At 51.3% G+C, this 25,862-nt stretch overlaps 3 protein-coding genes and 1 long non-coding RNA gene across 5 annotated transcripts; 3 read left to right on the plus strand and 1 right to left on the minus strand.

Moving 5' to 3' along the window:
• The first annotated feature begins 212 nt into the window (after positions 1-212).
• BET1L (Bet1 golgi vesicular membrane trafficking protein like) lies at positions 213-5,803 on the plus strand. Of its 2 annotated transcripts, none has more exons than XM_068683726.1 (4): positions 213-351; positions 1,045-1,136; positions 1,927-1,983; positions 3,589-5,803. In XM_068683726.1, the coding sequence occupies exons 1-4, from the start codon at positions 333-335 to the stop codon at positions 3,754-3,756; spliced, it is 336 nt and encodes a 111-aa protein (XP_068539827.1). In that variant the 5' UTR covers positions 213-332; the 3' UTR covers positions 3,757-5,803. The 2 variants fall into 2 exon arrangements, with proteins under 2 accessions (XP_068539827.1, XP_068539828.1); XM_068683727.1 differs by lacking the exon at positions 213-351 and adding an exon at positions 518-791.
• A 2,095-nt stretch (positions 5,804-7,898) lies between these two features.
• On the minus strand, positions 7,899-14,176 carry LOC137857376 (uncharacterized). The gene is made up of 2 exons (XR_011097071.1): positions 13,933-14,176; positions 7,899-8,734 (listed from the first exon to the last, which is right to left on the minus strand). It is a non-coding gene; the product is annotated as an uncharacterized lncRNA (long non-coding RNA).
• On the plus strand, positions 8,444-12,117 carry LOC137857375 (ciliary microtubule associated protein 1A-like). The gene is made up of 7 exons (XM_068683730.1): positions 8,444-8,553; positions 8,814-8,940; positions 9,566-9,766; positions 10,164-10,265; positions 10,444-10,565; positions 11,017-11,157; positions 11,985-12,117. The coding sequence occupies exons 2-7, from the start codon at positions 8,835-8,837 to the stop codon at positions 12,066-12,068; spliced, it is 756 nt and encodes a 251-aa protein (XP_068539831.1). The 5' UTR covers positions 8,444-8,553; positions 8,814-8,834; the 3' UTR covers positions 12,069-12,117.
• A 6,459-nt stretch (positions 14,177-20,635) lies between the features above and the next one.
• LOC137857377 (ciliary microtubule associated protein 1A-like) lies at positions 20,636-23,973 on the plus strand. The gene is made up of 6 exons (XM_068683731.1): positions 20,636-20,806; positions 21,422-21,622; positions 22,020-22,121; positions 22,300-22,421; positions 22,873-23,013; positions 23,841-23,973. The coding sequence occupies exons 1-6, from the start codon at positions 20,701-20,703 to the stop codon at positions 23,922-23,924; spliced, it is 756 nt and encodes a 251-aa protein (XP_068539832.1). The 5' UTR covers positions 20,636-20,700; the 3' UTR covers positions 23,925-23,973.
• The last annotated feature ends 1,889 nt before the right edge of the window (positions 23,974-25,862 follow it).

The following is a 25,862-nucleotide window of genomic DNA, read 5'->3' on the forward strand; positions in this document are numbered from 1 at the left end:
TTTTTTTGGGGGGAACGCGGCGCCACCGCCTCTTAGGGCTGGTCTGGAGGTGTCACAAGCACGGCGCAGCGAGGGAGAAGGAAGCCGCTAAACCTCGCGGCTACCAGCCGCGGGCGAGCTCCTACCGGGAAAAGCTCCTAACCCGGGGGGAAAACGCAAGCTAAACTGCTTCTGGCCACGAGGGGACGGGAAGGGACCCCAAAAGGGCCGCGCATCCCCCAGGGGTACCGAAGAGCCCCACGGCAGGGGGCGGTGATGGTGCTCGGCGGCCATTTTCTGGAGGCGGGGGCTAGCGGGGCTCCGCCTGCGAGGCGCCGGGGCCGGCAGGCGCCATGGCGGAGTGGGGCCGAGGTGAGGGGAAGGGGGGATGGCGGCAGCGGGCACGGGCTGAGGGGGAGCTGCCCGCCGCTGTGTGGCGGTGAGGGGGAAGGAGACGCTTCCAGGCGCCATTTGGGAGCATCTCCCGCTGCTTCAGGGCTGGGGCAAGGGGTGCGACTCGGGGCGTTGTCGGCGATACTGTCGGCGATATCAGCCATCCCTTTGTCGCTCCCCTGCGTGACATGGCAGCGGGGAGGGCTGAGCTTCTCCCTCTCCTGGGGGGGAATGGCCGTCTCCCGTAACGCCTTGGCAGGAGGCATGTCAGGAATGGCCGGGCAGGGTTTACACCGTGAGGGTCCCGGTGCTGAATTCACTGACACCCAAATCCCGTACGTGGGACAGCGCTGGAGGTGTCTGGAGAGTCACACAAAATCCGCATTTATTAGAGCTGTTGGCCATGGTAGAAGTTTTTGGTGCGTTTAAGGATTTGTTTCTCTTATCCATGGTCTGTCCTGGGGATGTTTCAGTGCGTTTTTGTCAAAAAAGGTTAGGAATGTTTAATAGTGCGGTGGCCATGGGACGTGGATGTGGGCAGCTTCTGACGGCCCCTTGGGAGTGTTGGGGCAACCAGCCAGCAGCTGGGCACTGAGGCTCACCACGTTGATTGAGCAAACACGCAGTTCCTGGTGTCAGACTGATAAAACTTGTTCTTTTCCTTTTCCCCAGGTCAGAATGGAAGCGGTGTGGAGGATATGCTGGATGTGGAGAACAAGCGTATGGCAGACAGTCTGGCTAGCAAGGTCACCAGGCTGAAGTCGGTGAGTTGTAGAGTTCACATCAGATGGCACAGTGAATGAAGTTACCTCCATCATTTCTCTTTCTTTCAGAGTCTGCAGGGAGGTGCAAATGTGTGGTTAACGCAAAGGGCTTCCTATCTACTCATGACTTTTAGAGAGTGTTGTGGTGATGTCACAGTTAACTTACTAGTAAAATGCAAGGGATGACTTTGTGAATCTTTACTTTTGAGATTTAGCTACATCATCTCCGTGATTCCATGATCTGTTGGGAATTATGTGCGTTTAGTTACATTTAGGGAAGTTATAGGCACGGAGAGAAACCTTAAAGGTCCACAGAGGAGTATTGCTAAGCATGTCTCAGGAAAAAAGTAATAATAAAAAGATGGGTAAATTACTTCTAAAAATTCAAGCACCTCTGTGTTTGGTGTTACTGATGCTAATTTGCTCTTACTAACATCGAATGTTTTGATTTAGAGCTTAGTAGAAATCAGTGACTCATTATTGAAGAAGAGAACACTGAATTTCTGCTGTCATGTCCTAGTGTTTAAATACCCCTGTCCTACGTTGATGTTGGGTAGCCAAACTTTATTTCCAGCATTGCAGAGCTGAAGAGTTCCAACAACCTGAAACTGAAATGAGGATCTTGTGTTGTCACTGTACTGAACAATCTTTCTTCTTTTTGTGTAAGAGACAAGGATGCAGTGGCTTGCTCTTCTAATGCACACAGTGGTTTTACAAGCACTGGATGCACTAAAAGCTATCTTCTTGTTAAAAGTTTGTTAATAACCATTTTCTCCCTTATCCTTTGCAGCTGGCTCTGGATATTGACAAAGACGCTGAAGAACAGAATCGCTACCTGGATGGCATGGTATGGAACCAATGAAATGTAAAAAATCATGGTTTTTTGTGTGCTAGCTTTCAGTAGTTCCCTTAACTTGGGCTTACTGATAATTAAACATTAGATACTTAGCAGCTGCTAGTATCACATTGTCCGAATGGGCAACAGGGCATCTAGCATCTGGAAAGACTGATGTAGGACAACACAATTCAGAAATACAGCTGGAGGTTACCTCATTGCTGGAATTAAAGAGCTGCTCCCTGTGGCTAATTCTGTGAGGTGGATCTATTTCTAAGCTGTTCCTGTGATTTTGGGTAATGCATAAATCTGCCAGGGTTACTTACTGTAATCTCTGTAACACAATACCTGTCAGGACTGTTCACCGATGTCTTTGGAAGGGGCAAGGCTGATGCTTTGGGCTTTCTCATGTTGTTCTGTGCCTTGTTCTGTCATTTTTCTGACACATAACATCTTGTAAAACCAAAATCACTTTCCAGAGTAATCTGTCTCTAAAGCTTTGGTGGCTAATGGAAAATCACAACGTACTGGGGAAAGGCCAGAATGGCAGATCCTTATAGCAAAGGGATTACCTGCTGAGGCTTTTTAGGAGAAAGGTATTTCATAAACTGAATTGTGAGAGGACGGGAATCCAACCCAGAGACTGGAGAAAGAGATTAGTGCAATAACACTGCTGTGTGGAGGGCCTTTTCTGCACATGCTGGATGTTGGAGAGCTGGTACGTGGAAGCCAGAGGAAAGTTAATTGTAGTGTTGAAATCAGTCGAGTCAAAGGTGTGAGCTCAGCTTGGAAGCTTAATAACAGAGTATGCTGACAGTGTCAGAGTATCTGAAATAGATATTTGCTCAGCCCAGAAATTAGAAGAATGGAGAACTGGAAAATGGAGAATTGGAGAGAAATGGAGAATTGATGTAAAGGCAAAGGATCTTAAAGTAGAAGCCCTTATTCAGCGTGATATTATGTGTCCAGAACAGAGGTGGTTTTGAAATATTTGAAGAGAAACATAAGCAGAAATTCTTAAGTAGTTTATGAATAAGGAAAACAGACCAGGAATCAAAATGAAAATGCCTGAACTGAATTAATAAGGGAATTTTTAACCACTGCCTGGTGGAGTTGCACATGCATGCTGTCCTATGCTGAAGAAGAAGAAGTAATGGAAAGGAACTGCACTTTCTCAATGCTTTTTATCCTGCCCTGGTATGCATGAATTGTGCTAGCTTCATGTAGAGACATTTCCCTTCGATGAAGTGTTGACTTGTAGAGTTGCCATTAGCAAGCTACTCCTGGCAGAAAAAAGCTGCATGGGAACAATTGAACAGCCCAGTAGCAGGTGGTTTGGCCCTGACTGAAAAAAGGAGGCACACACATTGTTTTACATTTGGAACAGAACTTCCCCTGTCCTTTTTTCTGTGCTTTGAGCGCAGTGGGAATGGTGCTGCTTCTGGAGCCTGAGCGCAGGAGGGGAAGGGCCTTCTGAGAGGGATGTGATGGGTGTGGAAAAATGGGCAGTTACTGTGCAGCTCCCTCTGCAGATATTTTTTAGCCAGGAAGTGGAATTCTTCAGGGACAGCTTCACCAGTTTAAAATGTCTCCGTTTGTTTTTTCTTTCTCCTTCAGGATTCAGATTTTATGAGTGTGACTGGCCTGCTGACTGGCAGCGTGAAGCGTTTCTCCACCATGACACGGTCTGGGAGGGACAATCGCAAGTTACTCTGTTCCGTTTCTGCAGGACTGATTGTTGTTTTCTTCATCCTCTACTATCTTGTGTCCAGAGCAGGAACTTGATCTTGGTTGTGATGTGGCAGTTTTGCAGAACAAAACCTACGTGATGATTGACAGACTCGTTCGTCACCTTTCGAAGTCTGCCCTCTTGTGGGATCCTTGAGACTTTCCAGACAGACATTCTAAACAACTTTTCACCAGCTTCTTGTCATTGTTCCAGCTGGTCATCGACGTATCTTTATAAAATGAGTATGTTTCATTCTAAATGGGTTATGATGTATAACACAATTTTGATGTTGTTAATGCTTAAGACTTTATCTCTTGCCTAGTTGTCCATGTCTGGCAGCCTGTTTTTAAGGACCACTTTTGTCCTACCTCCTTTACTGATATTCGATACTAGGCTTATGAAGAGTTGTGTCTGATAAATCCAGAGACTTGCCAGGACTCAAAAGTTCAATAAATCAGCAGAGCTTGGAAGCTGCAAAATTTAGGATGCTGATTTATAAACTTCAGAAGGATGAACGTGACTTATTCCAATTGGCCTCTAAGCTGATACCTGGTCTCAGTTTCCCCTTGACTCAGAGATCTGATAATATCCTTGGTGTCACTGGGATGAAATGAAGTCTGTACTGCTTTGAAATGAAATCAGCATTAACTCTGAACCCTGATATTCTCTAATTGTTGCAGTGAGAAGTTGATGAGGTAAAACTTTGATGGACCCTGCAGGAAAGAAGGACCAAAGTCCCCAGGCTGCCTTGATTTGCACACATACAGTATCTTTCCACTACCTTCCCATACAACGTGCAAATGCATTCCTTTAGACCATGAAAGCAGCGTAAAAAAACCTCTGATAGTAAAAGGTCTTAGGAAGATTGAAGAGGAAGCTGATTATGGCCTCATTACAATTAATTTCAGGTATTCCAGTACCCTGGTATTAGCGTGCTTTGGAAAGACATTGCAATTAAAAGCAGAGGTTGAGGTCAGGTGAAACTTCTAAACCATGCTGTTGGGGTGGTGGTAGGTTGAGGAAAGATTTGATTGGAAAGTTAACGGATTTATTTATTAACATGGAAGGTATCCTCAGAAATTCTTAACTCGCTTTGCCATTCACAGGGCTTTGCAGTTCCGTGGCTGCAATGCTTGTGTCAGACACGGCAAAGCACACCCCCACCGGTTTTGTTTACAAAACAGTTGTTCCCAACCCACATGCAGTGCATGCTGGATTTCCTGTCCTGGGGAGCACTCTGGGAGTGCAGTAGCTGGGAACTGCAAGTTCCCCTCACTCTTCTGTCCCGTCATTGGACTGACCAGCATCTCACCCAGGCATCATGACCCCACGTGTATTCTTCTATGGTTGAATTATTTAAGTCTGCCTCTAACTGCAGTTAAGAAATCTGTAACTAAAAATACTATGCCTGTTGGGGGAGAGGAAAATAAAAAAGCTTTCTCTCCGGGCAAACCTGCACTGTATAAGCTTCCTGATGTATAAACCTTTCACTTTACAAAGCAGCTGTACAAAGCTGCTGTTTCATCTTGTCTGTTTTCTGTACCAAGTGCCTATGTGTTTTGGGATTTGCTGTTCAAAGTCTTGGCTTATTTGATTTTCTTGTCCTCCTGTGACCTCTGCAGTACTAAAGCATTCCCCCTCTGGTTTCAGTCTTCCTCCTCCCCAACAAGCCCATATTGGCTAGATATTTCCTTTGGCCTCATCCTGGAATCACTTAGCAATTTCTTTGCCCTTCGACTCATCCGGGTCCAGATCTGGAAATAGATAGTGGTGTCCTTTGTTTAGCTGTGCCAAAATGCCAACCAAGTACTACTGGGACTAGTTTAGGTGTTGTTTTTTTTTCCAAGTTTGAGGAGAATGTGCAGGGAAGAAGAGTAGGAATGGAGGCATCAAGGACTTTGGTTCTTATCGCTGCTTCTCCATTAAATGTGGCAGCTCCCAGCAACGTCTCTGTGTGGAGGAACGATGGGTGAATTGACAGACCGCTTTGATTTCAGAAGCGGATGACTTCTGATGAAAGGCCACTGGAACAGCCTGGTCTTCATGATGGTGGCCATTTCAGTTTGCTTTAGCTGTTGTAAATAAAGACCTGGTTTTACATTTTTTTGCCCAGGTGTTGTGTTTTTTTTTGTTTGTTTGTTTTTTTAATTTCTCCTCCAGCTCCTGGCCTTGCCCCAGGCTCCTATCTGAAGGTGCTGCAGCCCATTTCTCCTGCCTGCTGCCCGTGCCCTGCTTGTGCCTGTTGACATGAGGCACTAGCAGGGGGCTGGAACAGCGGCTGCCGTGTGTCAGCACTGCCAGGCAGTGATTTCCATCGCAAGAATTTATCTGTCTACGAATCTCTTATCAGGAAGCAGTAGCACACTCTTATCAGGAAGCACCACATAACCATGCTTAACACTCTGAAACAGAACTGCAACATTTGGAAGTTCTTGGAGAACCTGAGAAGGTATAACCTGTTCGCGTGCTGGAAAATAGCCTCCCCCAGCAGGAAATATTCTGAGAAAGTGCCGTACCTGAGACAATTCAAAGTATGAATTCAAGGCGGGTGTGCAGGGTAATAACAGCAACAGTGTGGAGGAATGGTTAAGTGAGGTAGGACATGTGGATGTTGAGCAGTTGGGAGACAATGGGCTGGTGAAGCACCGTACTCAACTCACATGAGCCTGGCACATACACAGCTGGCTGAGAGCCAATCAGGCTCAAGGACACCATGCCCTTGGGCGATCGGGAAAGTCCCTAAGGCGGGACAGGTAGCTAAAAGAAGGAGGACCAGACTGAAAAGCCCGGGAAGTGTTAACCAATCCTGAGCTTAGTTTCTGCAATATGTATGAGTTGATTATGTTCGAACTAGATAAAAGACGACTGAGCTATCCATTAAAGTTGAAGTTCACTGTTCACTCATATTGAGCGTCTGGGTCTTCCTTCCGTCAGCAACACAACAGAGTAGTTGAAATGATGATAGGGTGTGTGTTCAAGTCTATAACTACTGCCACTGGGACATGAAGATATTCCCTTGAAGGTATGCCGCTGCCCAGGCCTTCACTGTTATCTTCCACATTATTATACCATTTGGTTATTTGAGTGACTCATTTGTATTGGTTTCAGTGCTCTCCCATAGTCCTAATACTGCAAAGTTTTTGCTGACACACAAAACACTGAGTTAAGCTGTGAGCTGCTATTTGAAATGTGGCTTTCCAGCGCCATCTAAAGGTGAATAAATGTGAATGTGCTTTACCACAAGCTCAGTATCACGATCTTACTGCTACAGGGAGGCAGAGAGACAAAAAGCTCTCATTTTGGTTGCTTTGGCCTCTCCATTAGGGACCACGCTGTCTGCAACACTCCCTCAGCCTCCTGATCTCTTCCAGCAGCACTATCTGTCCATTCATCGCTCTGTTTAGGGAGCTTATGGTGACCAAGTCTTTCAATTTAGTTTCCCTGGAGATGGATGAAGTGGCTTTTATGAAGTCACCCCAGGAGAGTTGGGGCAGCAATAACAGTACATCTTCTGCTGATACTACCTGTAGCTTGCAAGTACTTCGAGCTATCACATAAGCATACCCACAGTTACGTGTCCCCTGGGTTTAAGTGCCCCTAGGTTAATTACCTCAAGCGCTGCCCTGCAGTTTATTTAGTACAAGGGGCGTGTGAGATGCTTGGTGCTCCCAGGATACCCTGTGAGGGGCTGGGAGGGCAGGAGGTGCTTAAGCAAGGTGTGGGGTGCTCCCAGGGCACTTGTGAAAGGGGCTGGATGCACACAGGGTGCTCGGACAAGGAGGGGGGTCTGCCCCTGTCCCCACCACCCCAAAGCGGGGACATGCGGTACAGGGGGTACGACAAGGATGCCCTCGGCCTGGCTGCTGGGCTTGGGGGCATCATGGACAACAAAAGGGCCATTGGAGATGAGGAGGAAATTAGGAACACCAGGAGGAAATGGTAATTTCAGGAGATCGGGAAGAAACAACTTCCCACCCTCAGTCCATGTCACACGCACCACAATCTTCTACGTCGTCTCAGACCCTCTCCAAGTACACGGACACTACACACATCTTCAGTGCCACCGCTCTCAGGGCCCTCCCTACCCACTTGCACCCCACAGCCAAGCATCCATCCAAATTTTAGATTTTTTTCACCCATTTTTTTTTATTCTTGTGCATACACTATCACGGCAAAAACATGAGATGAACTCACTCTGTTGTTCTCCTGAAACTCGAGAACCTGCTGCCTCAGAGCCCAATTTCCCTGTTTTCCAGAGAAATGGTGTGTCTTCAGTGAACTGAGACACAGGGATGTGAGCAGTGCTGCCCTAGCTCCAAAGTTGTAATCATTCATTGCTCTGCAAGATCTTCCTGTGCTGTTTCAGAGGAGGCCTTGTCTCTCCAGTATTCTCTCAGAACAAAAGTTTACATCACACAGAATTGTAAAATCATCCAGGGTAGGAAAAGACCATTTACTCCCACCTTTAAACTAGTCCTAAGAGGATTAGTTTAAGTCCCTAGCTGGAGACTTGTCCCCAAGGACAGCCCAGCTCCACACCGCAGCCTGGGGGGCACAGGGCTGGCATCTCCCCGGGCTGAGGCCAGAGACACTTTACCAGATGGGGTCCAGCCCAAGCCCTGGAGGTAACAGCCCAGATGGCGTCACCATGGTCCCGAAGCCTCTATGCTGTCATAATGCGTTTCCATGGCGATGCCGTCCCCTATAAAAGCTGGCAGCTGACCCGCCCCTCACAGAGTCAGAGTCTGTCCTGAGCTCTGCCTGTCCGCAGCAGCTCTCTGTGCCCTGTGACTGTGAGCAGCCACAGCAGCAGCGCTCATCCTCACCGAATTTTCCTTCCAAGGCTAAGAAAGGTGAAGTGGAGCTCCTCCCGCAGGGAGAGGCGGGTTTCAGACCTGGGTTTTGGGACTGGAGATTCAGCTGTCGGTCTGCTGGTGAAAGAAGCAGCGATAGCTTTGTTTCCTCTGAAGGCTCAGTACCGAGGCACAGAGGGGATGGGGGAGAAGTCCTGTGCACCAAGCGGAGCACTGGCACCTGAAAGAGAGGGGCAGAGCTGAACTCCAGGCTCTTTCGGGGCAGCCCATCAGTAACTCCTCTGCTCTTCTACCTTTAGGCTTTGGAGACACCTACCAGCATGGACGGAGCCTTTGTGGGGACGTGGAGACCTCACCGCCCCCGCGGCCCGATCATGGCCCAGTTCACCAGCCCTGGGCCCAAGTACTCCATCCCAGGGGCAACAGGTACCGCAACCAAACCCAGGGCAGGCGGCACATCTAGGACATCGCTGCTCACAGCAGCCCAAAAGTTTTTTTTTGGCGAAGCCTCCGTGCCCCCCAGGCCTGGCAGAGGAAGGCTGATATTTTCCCTCACCCAGGAGAGCGCTGCTTTCATACCAGCAAAAGCAACGGCCTGGGCAGCTTTTCCTGGCACTGTTCCCATCGGCACTCCAGGGAAGTCAAAACCTCACAGAAGCCACCTTCCTGTTGGCTTGCACTCAGCTCTCCCAGTGTCTGTGGGGTTACATTCTTGGATAGCAGCTGAATCCCAGGGATGCTCGTTATGGAGTGCCAACACTGGTGCTCCAAGCAGTGGTTTTGAACCGCTGGGTGCAGGAAGTGTGCTGGCCACACATCGGCTGTCTCTATCTGCTGCCTTTGCAGTGCAGCTACAAAGCCATTTGTGCTTCTTGGCTGACTCTTCTGCACCCCAAGCACTGCGTAACTGGCTTGTGGTTGTAGTAGTCTTGGAGGAAAAAGGCCCACTGGAGGGGAATTTGGGGGGATGCCGACTCCAACTGTACCTCTTCCAGCGGAGCTTGAAGCGTGCAGCCTCCTGGAGGTGCCCTTTGTGTGCTTTGCTTCCTAGGTTTCGTGGGCCACAGTCCCATCAAAAACCGAGCCCCTGCTTACACTTGCAGAGGGACCAAGCCACCCGTGACCGGTGGCTGCGGTCCTGGTCCCCGCTACTTCGTGGAGCCTGACATCACCAGGACGGGGAAGTACGTGCCTCCAGGCGCCCACATCCGGGGACTTCCCAAAATAAACACTGAGGTCACACCTGGACCAAGTGAGTAGCGGTTCTCCAGCTCTTCATCCCAACAAGACCACAACACCCCACTTCTGCCCTGGCCTAGCAGGGGAACAAGCCATAAATGTGGGCAGCCATAAATGCCCTCTGAGAAGGACTGCTGCCAAGGACCACGGGCTGTGGGCACAAGGGGGAAGGACTCAGAGTCCAGAAAGAATGGGTGGGGGGCTGACAAGAGGGACAGCAGGGCAGGACAAAGCTGCGGGGTGCAGAGAAATCCCCCTCGGTGCTGCCTCTGTCCTCCAGCACAGGGCAGGAGGAGCTGCCAGAGAACTGGGAATTTTGCAGCTCTTCTGAAGAGCTCCTTCTCAGGGTATCGCCTCTGTGTCTGGAGAAAAAGACCAACACTTGACTGCTTTTCTTCTCTCGGCCCCAGGCGATTACCACACGGAAACATCCAACAAGCACGTCTTTAAATGTCCACCCGTGCAGTCCATGGCCTTCCGGCACGAGGCCTTCCGAGCAGACCGACCTCCAGGTAAGGCGACCCCGGGCAGAGCAGACACTTGCAGCCTGCGCGAGCTCCAGGGACAGCCTGCTGCTGCTCCGCCTTGGCAAGGGGCCGCTTCCAAAGCCTCCCCCTGACCTGTGGGGCCAGAAGCAGCAGCTTCTCACTCGGGACCCCATCGCTCACCCTCTCTTCGCTCCTCCTGCAGGCCCTGGCACCTACACCTTACCCAGGCTGATGGGACCTAACACAGCCTATACAACCGCCAGCCCGTGCTACTCTATGAAGTGGAAGAGCAAGCACGATCGTTTCGATGCAGACCTCTCCAAGGTGAGCGGTGCTTCCCTTCTTTTCCACACTGCCTAGTGACCCCGAGCTGCTCTCCTAGCACCACGAGGGCTCCAAAGCCTGCTGCATCCTTGCTTAGGGCAGGCTTCTGTACACCAAGAGCAAAGCCAGAGAATCCACAGCTGTGCTCGCAGGGCCACAGAGCACTCCTGCTGTTCCAGCAGAAGAAAACACAGGGAGGCTCTGCCTACACCTGCAAGTGCCTCACTTTACAGCTCTGGCAGTTCTGATGATGCAGAGCTCATCAGAACTAATGGCTACCTGCCTGCCGCTCTGGAACATGCCCCTCTTTGGAGGGGAGCAGGCTGTGCCACCGCTGACATTGTCCCAGGCTTTCCACACCCCTTCTCTGTTAAGGGTGCAGCCCTCGTGGGGAATCGGGAAGGAGAAACCTGTGAATTTGTACCCAACAAGGTCCCCGGCTCTCTTGCAGACTCCCGGTCCCGCCGCATTCCCAAAGATTGAGGTGGATACCTACAAAAGAAGGGCACCCATCTACACCATGGGAGCCCAAACCAGAATTGGAGGGGACAGAACCATCAAGCCTGGGCCCGCGGACTACCGCACTGGAAAGGTAAGGCAGCCTGCTCGTCTCTCCTGCTCCGTTTTCCAACGAGCAGCCTTCAAGCATCTCCCCCTTCTGCTCAGGCTTCAGAGAACAAACGGGCTTCTCAGTGCAGGCACCAGCTGCAGGACAGCAGGCCTGCTCCCTGCCCCAGACCCTAGCAGAGGAAGGGCAGAGGACGCGGCTTTTCCCTTCCATTCCCTCCGCCCTTACACGCAACTTGCTCATCCATCACCAACCACGAGTAGAGGTTGGGACACCCTGCAGATACACGGGGAGGGGAATCCAGCAAAGGCTAGGCTTGGAGAAAGTTCTGGATCCAGGGCAGGTCCAGCTAAGCTTGCCATGCCAGATGGAATAACCGTCCTTTCAGCCCAGTTTCCTTTTGCACACAAGAGCTTCTCTTGAAGTGGAATGAGACAAAAAGCAAACAAAAATCAGGGAGGTCGTTCTTTACCTCTCCCATATCTGCGGTGATGACTGCTTGCCCCAAACGGCAAGCAGGAAGAGCATCAAAGCATTTCCAGTGCTCGGCTAACACGGGAGGTTTTGAAAGAGCATGCCACCAGGACAGGGAGAGTTAGCTATAGCTTCCCAGGCGTGCATACAGCTGTGGATGAGACATGCCAAGTGCCCGTAGCCACCCCTGTTAGAGCAGCCTGCCTTCACTGCAACAAGTCTGCTCCAGCAGGAAGCTGAAGCAGCGCTGCACTGACATCCTGACACGGAGCAGTAAGAGAGAGGCATACAGGGACTGGCTAGGAACAGGGGGATGTGTGGGACAGCAAGAAGGACCCTTAATGAACCCCTCTTTTTTTAAACTTTTCCCCTTCCAGGTGACACTGATCAAGCCCCAGGCACCTGAAACCACTTTTGGAATCCGTCACTCCATCTATACAACTCCACTCATAGTGGAATAAAAAAAAGTTCCCCAAAAGACCTGGTTTGTTCTCCTTGAGCTATGAGGAGCTTCTGGCAGCATGCGAGACTGCAGCAGGCACCAGAAGCACCAGCACTTCACGTGGTGATGCTACAAATTGACTTCCCACCGTAAGTTCCCTTTCTGGTGCAGTTCCCTTCCCCTCTTGGCAGCAGAAGCCAGATCTTAGGTTACAGGCATTTCATTTTCTTCCCCATGGAGTACCGTGGGGGCTTTTCCCTACACCATATTGGCATCTGCCAGCATGGGAACTCTGAATCAGCAGAAGCAGCTTGCTTTTTTCAACATCTTTCCCACCTTTTTGGCCTCTGAAAATAGCATCTAGGTCTGCTGCATAGCAAGACATAAGCAACTCATAAGGGAAAAGCCACTGCCTGTGAGAACAGGCACAAGAAAGAAGTATGAGAAAGTATACTGAAGGGGACCAGACCTGTTATTTTTAAAGGCAGCACATTTTGCACATGCAGAAGAAAGGTTTCTGTGACGATTTAGACTTTTTGACTGTGAATGACTTTCTGTGATTGTTCCAATACATTTCCTTTTCATCATTAAAATCAGACTCACACTGAACTCCACTCCTCCTGTTCTCTGAGCTCACAGGGCTAATCCCAGTGTGCTCAGTGTTGGAAAACAGAACGTTCTGCAGTACGCCCCCTCCCAAGGGGAAACTGTGATTTACAGTCCCAGCAGCAGACAGAGAATTGAGATAAACTAGTTTTGATGGCAGCAACCATGCATAGACACAGCTCATAATGCAGCTAACAAGGGTCCATTGAAGACACAGCATTACGACTGACTTCTCTAGTTCTAGTACTGTTCTAGTTCTCTTAGTTCATCAGGAGAAAGGTCAACATCTTCTAACCTCCCAAACAAAAGCACCTCAGCAGAATGTGCAAAGCACCCACTCTATGTGCCACAGAAAGACTTCAGTTTAGTACAAAACTTTATTCATACCAATACTGCAAAACTACAAAAGTGAACACAGAATCTGAGCAGGCCTCGAGCCTGTCCCATCCACCAACCTCTGGAACAGCAGCAAGGCCCCAGATAGCTTTATTTTATTAACAAACTAGAATATGCAAAACTTTTCAGTTTAACAGCAGTTTCAAGATTTGGCTCTGAAAGGGGGTGTCTGGAAGAAATCCTCCCCAACAAGCCCATATTGGCTAGATATTTCCTTTGGCCTCATCCTGGAATCACTTAGCAATTTCTTTGCCCTTCGACCCATACTGGTCCAGATCTGGAAATAGATAGTGGTGTCCTTTGTTTAGCTGTGCCAAAATGCCAACCAAGTACTACTGGGACTAGTTTAGGTGTTGTTTTTTTTTCCAAGTTTGAGGAGAATGTGCGGGGAAGAAGAGTAGGAATGGAGGCATCAAGGACTTTGGTTCTTATCGCTGCTTCTCTATTAAATGTGGCAGCTCCCAGCAACGTCTCTGTGTGGAGGAACGATGGGTGAATTGACAGACCGCTTTGATTTCAGAAGCGGATGACTTCTGATGAAAGGCCACTGGAACAGCCTGGTCTTCATGATGGTGGCCATTTCAGTTTGCTTTAGCTGTTGTAAATAAAGACCTGGTTTTACATTTTTTTGCCCAGGTGTTGTGTGTTTTTTAATTTCTCCTCCAGCTCCTGGCCTTGCCCCGGGCTCCTGCCTCAGGGTACTTCAGCCCGTTTCTGCCAGCTGCTGCCCGTGCCCTGCTTGTGCCCGTTGACACATGCTTAACCCTCTGAAACAGAACTGCAACATTTGGAAGTTCTTGGAGAACCTGAGAAGGTATAACCTGTTCGCGTGCTGGAAAATAGCCTCCCCCAGCAGGAAATATTCTGAGAAAGTGCCGTACCTAAGACAATTCACAAGTATGAATTCAGGGCGGGTGTGCAGGGTAATAACAGCAACACAGTAGTTGATCGCCATTTGCCGAGGCGATCGGCTCCGGGGCAGACGCGTTCTGCAGCGGAGCGGGGGATCGGGCCAGGCAGGGCTAATTTTCCGGCATCGAGCCGACTTCAGGGACCCGGCAGCCCTCGTGAGGGAGGCTGACGAGGCGAAGGCGGAGCCAGCAGCGCCCCCTCCCCGGCCGTTCAACAGCTGCCCCTAGGGAGCGCGGCGAACAGGGCGGGCAAACAGGGAGTGGCGCCTCAGAAGGGAGTGGCGCGGCAGTTAAAGCGGCAGTTCGTGCAGGCAGGGCGGAGAGCAACCCCCTGCCCACACGAACACCTCTTAACGACAGCCGTTAGCTAGGTGATAACGGTCTCCACCAGGCACGGTGCGCTCTCCAGGAGGTCGGTATACACCCAGACCGACTACCCGTTAAAAAATGCAGCAGTTCAGGTCACTGGATGCAGGGAGTGTCAGAGCCTGCTGCTGCCATCGGCGGGAGGCAGAGACGCTGCGTGCGTGAGGTGCGAGCAGGTGGATGACCTGATCCGCATGGTGGTGGAGCTCAAGGAGGAGGTGGAGAGGCTGAGGGCCATCAGGGAGTGTGAGCGGGAGATAGACTTGTGGAGTAACTCCCTGCAGGGCCTCAAGGAGAGGTACCGGGGTGAGACACCCCAAATGGGGGTGGACCCCCTGCCCTGTCGCTGTCGGGCAGAGGAAGGGGATCTGGGAGTTGAGGAGGAATGGAAACAGGTCCCTGCTCGACATCGCAGGCGATGCCCTCCCCTTCCGTCCCCACCTTCCCGGGTGCCCTTACGGAACAGGTTTGAGGCCCTGGAGATTGAGAGACCAGCAACTGAGGAAGAGGTAGCAAGTGTTCCCAGGAGGATGCCTAGGGCGAGGAGGTCGACTCCACGCCTCAGGACTGCCTCCACCAAGAAAGACAGGAGGGTGATTGTTGTGGGAGACTCTGTCCTTAGGGGAACAGAGGGTCCTATTTGTCGGCCTGATCCTAGCCGTAGGGAAGTCTGCTGCCTCCCTGGGGCCAGGGTCAGGGACGTCGCCAAGAAAGTCAAGCGCCTGGTACGGCCCACTGACTACTACCCGCTACTGGTCTTTCAGGCTGGTAGCGATGAAGTAGCAACGAGAAGTCCGAAGGCGATCAAGGAGACTTTAGGGATTTGGGGCGACTACTTAGAGGATCAGGCGCGCAGGTTGTGTTTGCCTCTGTCCTTCCGATAGGAGGGATCGAAGCAGAAAGGTGTGCTGTTCACATAAACTCGTGGCTTCGAGACTGGTGTGACCGGCAGAACTTTGGGTTCTTTCATCACGGGAAAGTCTATGCTACACCGGGCCTGATGGCACCGGATGGGAAGGGCCTCTCTCGGAGAGGGGTAAGGATCTTTGGTCAGGAGTTGGCAGGGCTGATAGATAGGGCTTTAAACTAGAGTCGAAGGGGGAAGGGGCTAAAACCAGGCACGCCGGTGAAGACCTAAGGGATGGTATGCTAGAATCAGAGGGGCTGTGTGCCAGTGAGATCCTTCAGTTAGATCCACAAGGTGCTGAGTGTAAGGAGACGCACCTGAAATGCTTCTACACGAACGCACGCCGTATGAGGAATAAAATGGATGAGCTAGAAGTCCTGGCCCAGTCCCGCAACTACGACATCATCGGCATAAGCAAAACCTGGTGGGATGAGTCCTGTGACTGGGGTGTTGCAATAGATGGTTACAGGCTCTTCAGGAGGGACAGGCAGGGTAGGCGAGGTGGTGGGGTGGCGATGTATGTGAAGCAGGGGCTGGACTGTGTGGAACTTCAGGTTGGCGATGGCAAAGTTGAGAGCCTCTGGGTAAGGATCAAGGGACGAACGAATAAAGGGGATGTCGGAGTTTATTACAGACCGCCTGGCCAGGACGATAGCGCCGATAACTTATTCTTTACAGAACTAAGAGAGGCCTCGAGATTAACTCCCCTTGTCCTTATGGGGGACTTCAACCTGCCAGACGTTAACTGGGAGTGCCACCCGGCTGACACGAGCAAGTCCAGGAGGTTCATGAAGCACCTAGACGATAACTTCTTGGTGCAGGTGCTAACGGAGCCAACTAGGAAAGGTGCCCTCCTAGACCTGTTGCTAGAAAACAGAGAGGGTCTGGTGGGAGATGTGGTGATTGGTGGCCGCCTCGGTCATAGCGACCATGAAGTGGTTGAGTTCAAAATTTACGGTGACAGAAGGACAAGTGCCACCAAAACCTCATCCCTAGATATGGGGAAAGCGGACTTCAGGCTGCTCAGGGAACTAGTCAGCAAGGTCCCCTGGGAAGCTGCTCTTGAAGGCCTCGATGTCCACCAGTGCTGGTCATTCTTTAAGCGATGCCTCCTAGAAGCACAAGATCAGGCAATTCCTAAATATCGCAAGTCAGGCAGGCGGGGCAGGAGGCCGGCGTGGCTGACCAGGAACATTCTGATGGAGATTAGGTGGAAACAGAGAGTGTTTCGCTACTGGAAGGAGGGCCGGGTGTCATGGAAAGAATACAGGGATGCTGTTCGTGTTTGTAGGGAGAAAATTCGTGTGGCTAAAGCACACCTAGAGTTGAAGCTGGCTGTGTCTGTGAGAGAAAATAAAAAGGGTTTTTTTAGATATGTGAATGGAAAAAGGAGAACTAAAGAATACATAGGGCCGCTCCTTGATAGGGAAGAACTCCTCACAGACAATGACATAGGCGAAGCAGAGACGCTTAACGCCTTCTTTGCCTCTGTCTTCAATGCCGATGATGGGCTTCGGGACCCAGGGTGCCCTGAGCTGGAGGACCGGGACGGTGGGGATGACAAACTCCCAACTGACCCTGAACGTGTGCGGGATTTGCTACTCCACCTGGATCCCTACAAGTCCATGGGTCCGGATGGGATTCATCCCCAGGTGCTGAAAGAGCTGGCGTGACGTCATCGCGGAACCTCTCTCAATTATTTTTCAATGATCCTGGGAATCTGGAGAGGTCCCGGTAGACTGGAAGCTGGCAAATGTTGTGCCGATTTTCAAGAAGGGTCAGAAAGAAGACCCTAGCAATTACAGGCCTGTCAGTCTCACGTCAGTGCCTGGTAAAATCATGGAGAAGATGGTTCTCGAACTTATTGAGGCGCACCTGGGGGACAAAGCAGTCATTGGTCCCAGCCAGCATGGGTTTGTGAAGGGTAGGTCCTGCCTAACTAACCTGATTTCCTTTTATGATAAGATCACCCGTATGGTGGACCAAGGGAAACCAGCTGATGTGATTTTTTTGGACTTCAGCAAGGCTTTTGACACGGTTTCCCATAGGATCCTACTGGACAAAATGTCCACCATACAGCTAAATAAAAACATCATACGATGGGTGAGCAATTGGCTAACAGGCAGGGCCCAAAGGGTTATGGTAAATGGGGCTGCGTCAGACTGGCAGGCGGTCACCAGTGGGGTCCCTCAAGGCTCCATTTTAGGGCCGGTACTTTTCAATATTTTTATAAACGATCTGGATGAAGGAATAGAAGGTATTTTGAGCAAGTTTGCTGATGACACCAAACTTGGAGGAGTTGTGGACTCTGTTGAGGGTGGAAAGGCCTTGCAGAGGGATCTGGATAGGTTGGAGAGCTGGGCGATCACCAACCGCATGAAGTTCAATAAGAGCAAGTGCCGGGTCCTGCACCTGGGACGGGGAAACCCCGGCTGCACGTACAGACTGGGCGATGAGACGCTGGAGAGCAGCCTAGAAGAGAGGGATCTGGGGGTCGTGGTAGACAGCAAGCTGAATATGAGCCGGCAGTGTGCCCTGGCAGCCAGGAGGGCCAACCGTGTCCTGGGGTGCATCAAGCACGGCATCGCTAGTAGGTCAAGGGAGGTGATTGTCCCGCTCTACTCTGCGCTGGTGCGGCCCCACCTCGAGTACTGTGTGCAGTTCTGGGCACCACAGTATAAAAAGGACATGAAACTGTTGGAGAGTGTCCAGAGGAGGGCTACGAAGATGGTGAAAGGCCTGGAGGGGAAGACGTACGAGGAACGGCTGAGGGCACTGGGCCTGTTCAGCCTGGAGAAGAGGAGGCTGAGGGGAGACCTCATCGCAGTCTACAACTTCCTCGTAAGGGGGTGTCGAGAGGCAGGAGACCTTTTCTCCATTAACACCAGCGACAGGACCCGCGGGAACGGGGTTAAGCTGAGGCAGGGGAAATTTAGGCTTGACATAAGGAGGGGGTTCTTCACAGAGAGGGTGGTTGCACACTGGAACGGGCTCCCCAGGGAAGTGGTCACTGCACCGAGCCTGTCTGAATTTAAGAAGAGATTGGACTGTGCACTTAGTCACATGGTCTGAACTTTTGGGTAGACCTGTGCGGTGTCAAGAGTTGGACTTGATGATCCTTAAAGGTCCCTTCCAACTCAGGATATTCTATGATTCTATGATTCTATAAATAAAGACCTGGTTTTACATTTTTTTGCCCAGGTGTTGTGTGTTTTGTAATTTCTCCTCCAGCTCCTGGCCTTGCCCCAGGCTCCTGCCTCAGGGTACTTCAGCCCGTTTCTGCCAGCTGCTGCCCGTGCCCTGCTTGTGCCTGTTGACACGAGGCACTAGCAGGGGGCTGGAACAGCGGCTGCCGTGTGTCAGCACCGCCAGGCAGTGATTTCCATCACGAGGATTTATCTGTCTATGGAATCTCTTATCAGGAAGCAGTAGCACACTCTTATCAGGAAGCACCACATAACCATGCTTAACCCTCTGAAACAGAACTGCAACATTTGGAAGTTCTTGGAGAACCTGAGAAGGTATAACCTGTTCGCGTGCTGGAAAATAGCCTCCCCCAGCAGGAAATATTCTGAGAAAGTGCCGTACCTGAGACAATTCAAAGTATGAATTCAAGGCGGGTGTGCAGGGTAATAACAGCAACAGTGTGGAGGAATGGTTAAGTGAGGTAGGACATGTGGATGTTGAGCAGTTGGGAGACAATGGGCTGGTGAAGCACCGTACTCAACTCACATGAGCCTGGCACATACACAGCTGGCTGAGAGCCAATCAGGCTCAAGGACACCATGCCCTTGGGCAATTGGGAAAGTCCCTAAGGCGGGACAGGGAGCCAAAAGAAGGAGGACCTGACTGAAAAGCCCGGGAAGTGTTAACCAATCCTGAGCTTAGTTTCTGCAATATGTATGAGTTGATTATGTTCGAACTAGATAAAAGGTTAATTACCTCAAGCACTGCCCTGCAGTTTATTTAGTATGAGGGGCATGTGAGACGCTTGGTGCTCCCAGGATACCCTGTGAGGGGCTGGGAGGGCAGGAGGTGCTTAAGCAAGGTGTGGGGTGCTCCCAGGGCACTTGTGAAAGGGGCTGGATGCACACAGGGTGCTCGGACAAGGAGGGGGGTCTGCCCCTGTCCCCACCACCCCAAAGCGGGGACATGCGGTACAGGGGGTACGACAAGGATGCCCTCGGCCTGGCTGCTGGACTTGGGGGCATCACGGACAACAAAAGGGCCATCGGAGATGACGAGGAAATTAGGAACACCAGGAGGAAATGGTAATTTCAGGAGATTGGGAAGAAACAACTTCCCACCCTCAGTTCATGTCACACGTACCACAATCTTCTACGTCGTCTCAGACCCTCTCCAAGTATATGGACACTACACACATTTTCAGTGCCACCGCTCTCAGGGCCCTCCCTACCCACTTGCACCCCACAGCCAAGCATCCATCCAAATTTTAGATTTTTTTCACCCATTTTTTTTATTCTTGTGCATACACTATCATGGCAAAAACATGAGATGAACTCACTCTGTTGTTCTCCTGAAACTCGAGAACCTGCTGCCTCAGAGCCCAATTTCCCTGTTTTCCGGAGAAATGGTGTGTCTTCAGTGAACTGAGACACAGGGATGTGAGCAGTGCTGCCCTAGCTCCAAAGTTGTAATCATTCATTGCTCTGCAAGGTCTTCCTGTGCTGTTTCAGAGGAGGCCTTGTCTCTCCAGTATTCTCTCAGAACAAAAGTTTACATCACACAGAATCGTAGAATCATCCAGGGTAGGAAAAGACCATTTACTCCCACCTTTAAACTAGTCCTAAGAGGATTAGTTTAAGTCCCTAGCTGGAGACATGTCCCCAAGGACAGCCCAGCTCCACGCCCCAGCCTGGGGGGCACAGGGCTGGCATCTCCCCGGGCTGAGGCCAGAGACACTTTACCAGATGGGGTCCAGCCCAAGCCCTGGAGGTAACAGCCCAGATGCCGTCACCATGGTTCTGAAGCCTCTATGCTGTCATAATGCGTTTCCATGGCGATGCCGTCCCCTATAAAAGCTGGCAGCTGACCCGCCCCTCACAGAGTCAGAGTCTGTCCTGAGCTCTGCCTGTCCACAGCAGCTCTCTGTGCCCTGTGACTGTGAGCAGCCACAGCAGCAGCGCTCATCCTCACCGAATTTTCCTTCCAAGGCTAAGAAAGGTGAAGTGGAGCTCCTCCCGCAGGGAGAGGCGGGTTTCAGACCTGGGTTTTGGGACTGGAGATTCAGCTGTCGGCCTGCTGGTGAAAGAAGCAGCGATAGCTTTGTTTCCTCTGAAGGCTCAGTACCGAGGCACATAGGGGATGGGGGAGAAGTCCTGTGCACCAAGCGGAGCACTGGCACCTGAAAGAGAGGGGCAGAGCTGAACTCCAGGCTCTTTCGGGGCAGCCCATCAGTAACTCCTCTGCTCTTCTACCTTTAGGCTTTGGAGACACCTACCAGCATGGACGGAGCCTTTGTGGGGACGTGGAGACCTCACCGCCCCCGTGGCCCGATCATGGCCCAGTTCACCAGCCCTGGGCCCAAGTACTCCATCCCAGGGGCAACAGGTACCGCAACCAAACCCAGGGTGGGCGGCACATCGCTGCTCACAGCAGCCCAAAAGTCTTTTTTGGTGAAGCCTCCGTGCCCCCCAGGCCTGGCAGAGGAAGGCTGATACTTCCCCTCGCCCAGGAGAGCGCTGCTTTCATACCAGCAAAAGCAACGGCCTGGGCAACATTTCCTGGCGCTGTTCCCATGGGCACTCCAGGGAAGTCAAAACCTCACAGAAGCCACCTTCCTGTTGGCTTGCACTCGGCTCTCCAAGTGTCTGTGGGGTTACACTCTTGGATAGCAGCTGAATCCCAGGGATGCTGGTTATGGAGTGCCAACACTGGTGCTCCAAGCAGTGGTTTTGAACCGCTGGGTGCAGGAAGCGTGCTGGCCACACATCGGCTGTCTCTATCTGCTGCCTTTGCAATGCAGCTACAAAGCCATTTGTGCTTCTTGGCTGACTCTTCTGCACCCCAAGCACTGCGTAACTGGCTTGTGGTTGTAGTAGTCTTGGAGGAAAAAGGCCCACGGGAGGGGAATTTGGGAGGATGGTGACTCCAACTGCACCTCTTCCAGCGGAGCTTGAAGCGTGCGGCCTCCTGGAGGTGTCCTTTGTGTGCTTTGCTTCCTAGGTTTCGTGGGCCACAGTCCCATCAAAAACCGAGCCCCTGCTTACACTTGCAGAGGGACCAAGCCACCCGTGACTGGCAGCTGCGGTCCTGGTCCCCGCTACTTCGTGGAGCCTGACATCACCAGGACGGGGAAGTACGTGCCTCCAGGCGCCCACATCCGGGGACTTCCCAAAATAAACACTGAGGTCACACCTGGACCAAGTGAGTAGTGGTTCTCCAGCTCTTCATCCCAACAAGACCACAACACCCCACTTCTGCCCTGGTCTAGCAGGGGAACAAGCCATAAATGTGGGCAGCCATAAATGCCCTCTGAGAAGGACTGCTGCCAAGGACCACGGGCTGTGGGGATGAGGGGGCAGGACCCAGAGTCCAGAAAGAATGGGTGGGGGGCTGACAAGAGGGACAGCAGGGCAGGACAAAGCTGTGGGGTGCAGAGAAATCCCCCTCGGTGCTGCCTGTGTCCTCCAGCACAGGGCAGGAGGAGCTGCCAGAGAACTGGGAATTTTGCAGCTCTTCTGAAGAACCCCTCCTTGGGATATCGCCTCTGTGTCTGGAGAAAAAGACCAACACTTGACTGCTTTTCTTCTCTCGGCCCCAGGCGATTACCACACGGAAACATCCAACAAGCACGTCTTTAAATGTCCACCCGTGCAGTCCATGGCCTTCCGGCACGAGGCCTTCCGAGCAGACCGACCTCCAGGTAAGGCGACCCCGGGCAGAGCAGACACTTGCAGCCTGCGCGAGCTCCAGGGACAGCCTGCTGCTGCTCCGCCTTGGCAAGGGGCCGCTTCCAAAGCCTCCCCCTGACCTGTGGGGCCAGAAGCAGCAGCTTCTCACTCGGGACCCCATCGCTCACCCTCTCTTCGCTCCTCCTGCAGGCCCTGGCACCTACACCTTACCCAGGCTGATGGGACCTAACACAGCCTATACAACCGCCAGCCCGTGCTACTCTATGAAGTGGAAGAGCAAGCACGATCGTTTCGATGCAGACCTCTCCAAGGTGAGCGGTGCTTCCCTTCTTTTCCACACTGCCTAGTGACCCCGAGCTGCTCTCCTAGCACCACGAGGGCTCCAAAGCCTGCTGCATCCTTGCTTAGGGCAGGCTTCTGTACACCAAGAGCAAAGCCAGAGAATCCACAGCTGTGCTCGCAGGGCCACAGAGCACTCCTGCTGTTCCAGCAGAAGAAAACACAGGGAGGCTCTGCCTACACCTGCAAGTGCCTCACTTTACAGCTCTGGCAGTTCTGATGATGCAGAGCTCATCAGAACTAATGGCTACCTGCCTGCCGCTCTGGAACATGCCCCTCTTTGGAGGGGAGCAGGCTGTGCCACCGCTGACATTGTCCCAGGCTTTCCACACCCCTTCTCTGTTAAGGGTGCAGCCCTCGTGGGGAATCGGGAAGGAGAAACCTGTGAATTTGTACCCAACAAGGTCCCCGGCTCTCTTGCAGACTCCCGGTCCCGCCGCATTCCCAAAGATTGAGGTGGATACCTACAAAAGAAGGGCACCCATCTACACCATGGGAGCCCAAACCAGAATTGGAGGGGACAGAACCATCAAGCCTGGGCCCGCGGACTACCGCACTGGAAAGGTAAGGCAGCCTGCTCGTCTCTCCTGCTCCGTTTTCCAACGAGCAGCCTTCAAGCATCTCCCCCTTCTGCTCAGGCTTCAGAGAACAAACAGGCTTCTCAGTGCAGGCACCAGCTGCAGGACAGCAGGCCTGCTCCCTGCCCCAGACCCTAGCAGAGGAAGGGCAGAGGACGCGGCTTTTCCCTTCCATTCCCTCCGCCCTTACACGCAACTTGCTCATCCATCACCAACCACGAGTAGAGGTTGGGACACCCTGCAGATACACGGGGAGGGGAATCCAGCAAAGGCTAGGCTTGGAGAAAGTTCTGGATCCAGGGCAGGTCCAGCTAAGCTTGCCATGCCAGATGGAATAACCGTCCTTTCAGCCCAGTTTCCTTTTGCACACAAGAGCTTCTCTTGAAGTGGAATGAGACAAAAAGCAAACAAAAATCAGGGAGGTCGTTCTTTACCTCTCCCATATCTGCGGTGATGACTGCTTGCCCCAAACGGCAAGCAGGAAGAGCATCAAAGCATTTCCAGTGCTCGGCTAACACGGGAGGTTTTGAAAGAGCATGCCACCAGGACAGGGAGAGTTAGCTATAGCTTCCCAGGCGTGCATACAGCTGTGGATGAGACATGCCAAGTGCCCGTAGCCACCCCTGTTAGAGCAGCCTGCCTTCACTGCAACAAGTCTGCTCCAGCAGGAAGCTGAAGCAGCGCTGCACTGACATCCTGACACGGAGCAGTAAGAGAGAGGCATACAGGGACTGGCTAGGAACAGGGGGATGTGTGGGACAGCAAGAAGGACCCTTAATGAACCCCTCTTTTTTTAAACTCTTCCCCTTCCAGGTGACACTGATCAAGCCCCAGGCACCTGAAACCACTTTTGGAATCCGTCACTCCATCTATACAACTCCACTCATAGTGGAATAAAAAAAAGTTCCCCAAAAGACCTGGTTTGTTCTCCTTGAGCTATGAGGAGCTTCTGGCAGCATGCGAGACTGCAGCAGGCACCAGAAGCACCAGCACTTCACGTAGTGATGCTACAAATTGACTTCCCACCCTAAGTTCCCTTTCTGGTGCAGTTCCCTTCCCCTCTTGGCGGCAGAAGACAGATCTTAGGTTACAGGCATTTCCTTTTCTTCCCAATGGAGTACCGTGGGGGCTTTTCCCTACACCATATTGGCATCTGCCAGCATGGGAAGTCTGAATCAGCAGAAGCAGCTTGCTTTTCTCAACATCTTTCCCACCTTTTTGGCCTCTGAAGATAGCATCTAGGTCTGCCGCATAGCAAGACATAAGCAACTCATAAGGGAAAAGCCACTGCCTGTGAGAACAGGCACAAGAAAGAAGTAAGAGAAAGTACACTGAAGGGGACCAGACCTGTTATTTTTAAAGGCAGCACATTTTGCACATGCAGAAGAAAGGTTTCTGTGACGATGTAGACTTTTTGACTGTGAATGACTTTCTGTGATTGTTCCAATACATTTCCTTTTCATCATTAAAATCAGACTCACACTGAACTCCACTCCTCCTGTTCTCTGAGCTCACAGGGCTAATCCCAGTGTGCTCAGTGTTGGAAAACAGAATGTTCTGCAGTACGCCCCCTCCCAAGGGGAAACTGTGATTTACAGTCCCAGCAGCAGACAGAGAATTGAGATAAACTAGTTTTGATGGCAGCAACCATGCATAGACACAGCTCATAATGCAGCTAACAAGGGTCCATTGAAGACACAGCATTACGACTGACTTCTCTAGTTCTAGTACTGTTCTAGTTCTCTTAGTTCATCAGGAGAAAGGTCAACATCTTCTAACCTCCCAAACAAAAGCACCTCAGCAGAATGTGCAAAGCACCCACTCTATGTGCCACAGAAAGACTTCAGTTTAGTACAAAACTTTATTCATACCAATACTGCAAAACTACAAAAGTGAACACAGAATCTGAGCAGGCCTCGAGCCTGTCCCATCCACCAACCTCTGGAACAGCAGCAAGGCCCCAGATAGCTTTATTTTATTAACAAACTAGAATATGCAAAACTTTTCAGTTTAACAGCAGTTTCAAGATTTGGCTCTGAAAGGGGGTGTCTGGAAGAAATCCTCCCCAACAAGCCCATATTGGCTAGATATTTCCTTTGGCCTCATCCTGGAATCACTTAGCAATTTCTTTGCCCTTCGACCCATACTGGTCCAGATCTGGAAATAGATAGTGGTGTCCTTTGTTTAGCTGTGCCAAAATGCCAACCAAGTACTACTGGGACTAGTTTAGGTGTTGTTTTGTTTTCCAAGTTTGAGGAGAATGTGCAGGGAAGAAGAGTAGGAATGGAGGCATCAAGGACTTTGGTTCTTATCGCTGCTTCTCTATTAAATGTGGCCGCTCCCAGCAAGGTCTCTGTGTGGAGGAACGATGGGTGAATTGACAGACCGCTTTGATTTCAGAAGCGGATGACTTCTGATGAAAGGCCACTGGAACAGCCTGGTCTTCATGATGGTGGCCATTTCAGTTTGCTTTAGCTGTTGTAAATAAAGACCTGGTTTTACATTTTTTTGCCCAGGTGTTGTGTGTTTTTTAATTTCTCCTCCAGCTCCTGGCCTTGCCCCGGGCTCCTGCCTCAGGGTACTTCAGCCCGTTTCTGCCAGCTGCTGCCCGTGCCCTGCTTGTGCCTGTTGACACATGCTTAACCCTCTGAAACAGAACTGCAACATTTGGAAGTTCTTGGAGAACCTGAGAAGGTATAACCTGTTCGCGTGCTGGAAAATAGCCTCCCCCAGCAGGAAATATTTTGAGAGAGTGTCATGCCTGAGACAATTCACAAGTATGAATTCAAGGCGGGTGTGCAGGGTAATAACAGCAACACAGTAGTTGATCGCCAT

The sequence above is a fragment of the Anas acuta genome, chromosome 5 (genome assembly GCF_963932015.1).
Source record: "Anas acuta chromosome 5, bAnaAcu1.1, whole genome shotgun sequence".
Taxonomy (NCBI): Eukaryota; Metazoa; Chordata; class Aves; order Anseriformes; family Anatidae; genus Anas; species Anas acuta.